The sequence below is a fragment of the Rhincodon typus genome, chromosome 34 (genome assembly GCF_021869965.1).
Source record: "Rhincodon typus isolate 14 chromosome 34, sRhiTyp1.1, whole genome shotgun sequence".
Classification (NCBI taxonomy): domain Eukaryota; kingdom Metazoa; phylum Chordata; class Chondrichthyes; order Orectolobiformes; family Rhincodontidae; genus Rhincodon; species Rhincodon typus.
The window spans coordinates 20,219,867-20,222,335 of NC_063365.1; the positions used below are offsets into that span (position 1 = coordinate 20,219,867).

At 42.2% G+C, this 2,469-nt stretch overlaps 1 protein-coding gene across 1 annotated transcript in view; it reads right to left on the reverse strand.

Moving 5' to 3' along the window:
* oit3 (oncoprotein induced transcript 3) overlaps window positions 1-2,469 on the reverse strand; it is a 28,413-nt gene extending 25,944 nt beyond the window's left edge. Inside the window, exon 1 of the mRNA XM_020535447.2 lies at window positions 2,162-2,469. Within this exon, the coding sequence (XP_020391036.1) occupies window positions 2,162-2,225 (64 nt within the window). The 5' untranslated portion in view covers window positions 2,226-2,469. The remainder of the gene's footprint in view (window positions 1-2,161) is intronic.

The window sequence follows — 2,469 nt, forward strand, 5'->3', positions numbered from 1 at the left end:
ATTTATTTCAAAACCCCCTTCCCCTCCCCCTTTTCTGATGAAGGGTCGAGGCCCGAAACGTCAGCCTCTCTGCTCCTATGATGCTGCTTGGCCTGCTGTGTTCATCCAGCCCTGCACCTTGTTGTCACTTATTATGTAAGATTGACTTGAGCACCATGAACATTTAATGAAAATGGGATCATCATTTACCAAATAATGCCCAACACCCACTTTCAGCAATTGTTCCCAAACATAAACTGGAGGCTCAAAAGCAAAACACTGTGGATATTGTGAATCTGAAATTAAAATTTTCAGGATGCTGGGACTGTCTTATGACAGGAGACTGGGCCTGTAACTCTCTGGAGTTGTGAAGAGCAAGAGGTGGTCTGATTGAAATCTATAAAATGCTTAAAGGGATAGACAGAGTAGATGCGGGTAAGATATTCCTCCTGGATGGAGAGTCTAGAGCCAAAGGGCACAATTTAAAAACAAGTCCGAGATAAATGAGAAATTGCTTTATCTCACGGGATTGAGAACTTTGGAATTCTCTAAGCCAGGGAGCTGTGGAGTACATTCAAGGGGGAGATTGATAGATTTCTGATGACCAATAGTTAAAGGGTTGTGAGGGTAGCGTGGGCTAAAAGCACTGAAGTGTTTGATCAGCCATAATCATATGAAATGGCAGAGCAGGCTCAAGGGGCTGAATGGCCTACTCCTGCTCCTATGTTAAACAGAAAATGCTGGAAAATCTCAAAGTGCCAGGCAGGGTACGTGCAGAGAAACAGGGCTCAAGTTTAGGTTGAGATCCTTTCATCAGGAGGGTGTTCTGAACGTTCATCGACCTGAAACATTAACTCTGTTTCTCTTCACAGATACTGCCTGGCCCATTCAGCATTTCCAGCACCTCTTTTATTTTTATGTAGAAAACAGAGCATCTGATTGTGCCACACTATTACATGACAAAAGGATTGCCAGACAGCTTTTAACAAACTTGAGAGCACTTAATGTAATAACATTTTTATCTGAACATGTTAAAGAGGACAGTAATAAAACAAAAACAAAAACAGAAATTGTGGAAAAGCTCAGCAGGTCTGGCAGCATCTGTGGAGAGAAATCAGAGTTAACGTTTCAGGTCCAGTGACCCTTTCACAAATATAGCAGAATTGATTAAAAGGGAGGGTGAAAAATTAAACAAGCCAAATCCCAGAAGTAAATCGAGCGGAGAACAAAGAGGAGAGGAATTGAAAGTTCCCAGAAAGGATGGGCAAGAGGGACCTCAGCTAGATTATTAAATAATAGACATAAGATAAATCAAAATACATAACTCTAAAGGAGGTCAATCAAGCATTAGACAAATAATAAAAACAACTCAAGTTAATTCAGGGAGAATATCTCAAACTCAAAGAACAGGAAATGTTGGAAAACGACAAATGTAATCTGGGCCAGAGCACGGGATTTATATTAAAATAACGCCTTTCATCACATCCTAAAGAGCTTAGTAATCAGTGGTGCACAGCAAGATCCCACAAAGCCCAATGAAATGCAGTCAGATGTTCTTCTCTGGGGCAATGTTGGTCAAGGAGTAAATATTGATCATGACTCCCATAGTGAGCAGGATAGTTTCCCCCATGACTGTTAAATTAAGCCAAGGTGGAATTTCACATCCAACGAGCAGCAGTCTGACTGTACAGCATCCAGCCCTCCCAGCCCTGCAGTTATTGCAACAAAGGGTCAAAAGATTTCACAGGCAAGCATCTGGAGTAGGACTTGAACATGTAAGGTGAGGGTGCTACCCATTGAAATACAACTCAAACCGGTCGTAAGACACTCACTGAAGGTACAGACTTTGCATTCTCTGCTATTCAGCCATGGTAAGTGGATCTGAAGGAATTGAGAGATAATCAGACAAATACAGATTTCTTGGACTCAGGGTCATCTAGTGTTACAGCAATTCAAGGCTGTCCATAGTTTGCAATTGAAAGAAATATCTTCTCTATTGGTGTGGAGAAAACTACAGCTCAAATAACATCAGTAGGTTTTAAGCCTCTGCCCTGAATCCTGACACTGTAGTACGCTTTCAAGTAGCACTCATTTTCACTTGGCTCTTCTTGGTCACTTAAAATATTGATACATCTCAGCTTTTGAAACAGGCACAAGTGACAATGTCTCCGTTGTGACTTACCGAAGGAAAACGAGGTTTGAACCTCAGCTGAGAGAGCCAAGCTCAGCAGGAGCAGGGATAACATTTTCTTCAGCTCAGGCGCACAGCGGTTTGTGACTCTGATCCTCCCTGAAGATTCGAGAAAAGACTGTTCCTTCTAAATTCTGTCTGAGGGGTTTTATCTCTGGGATAGTTTCTTTATCCGGTCACAGGAAGGAGGGATTGGATGTGCAACTTTAGCCTTGGCCTGGGTCGTTTGCAAGGACGATTTGCTCAGAAGCCCCTTCTGATAGGGATGCTATTTTCACCCATCCTCCTATTGTCTTCAA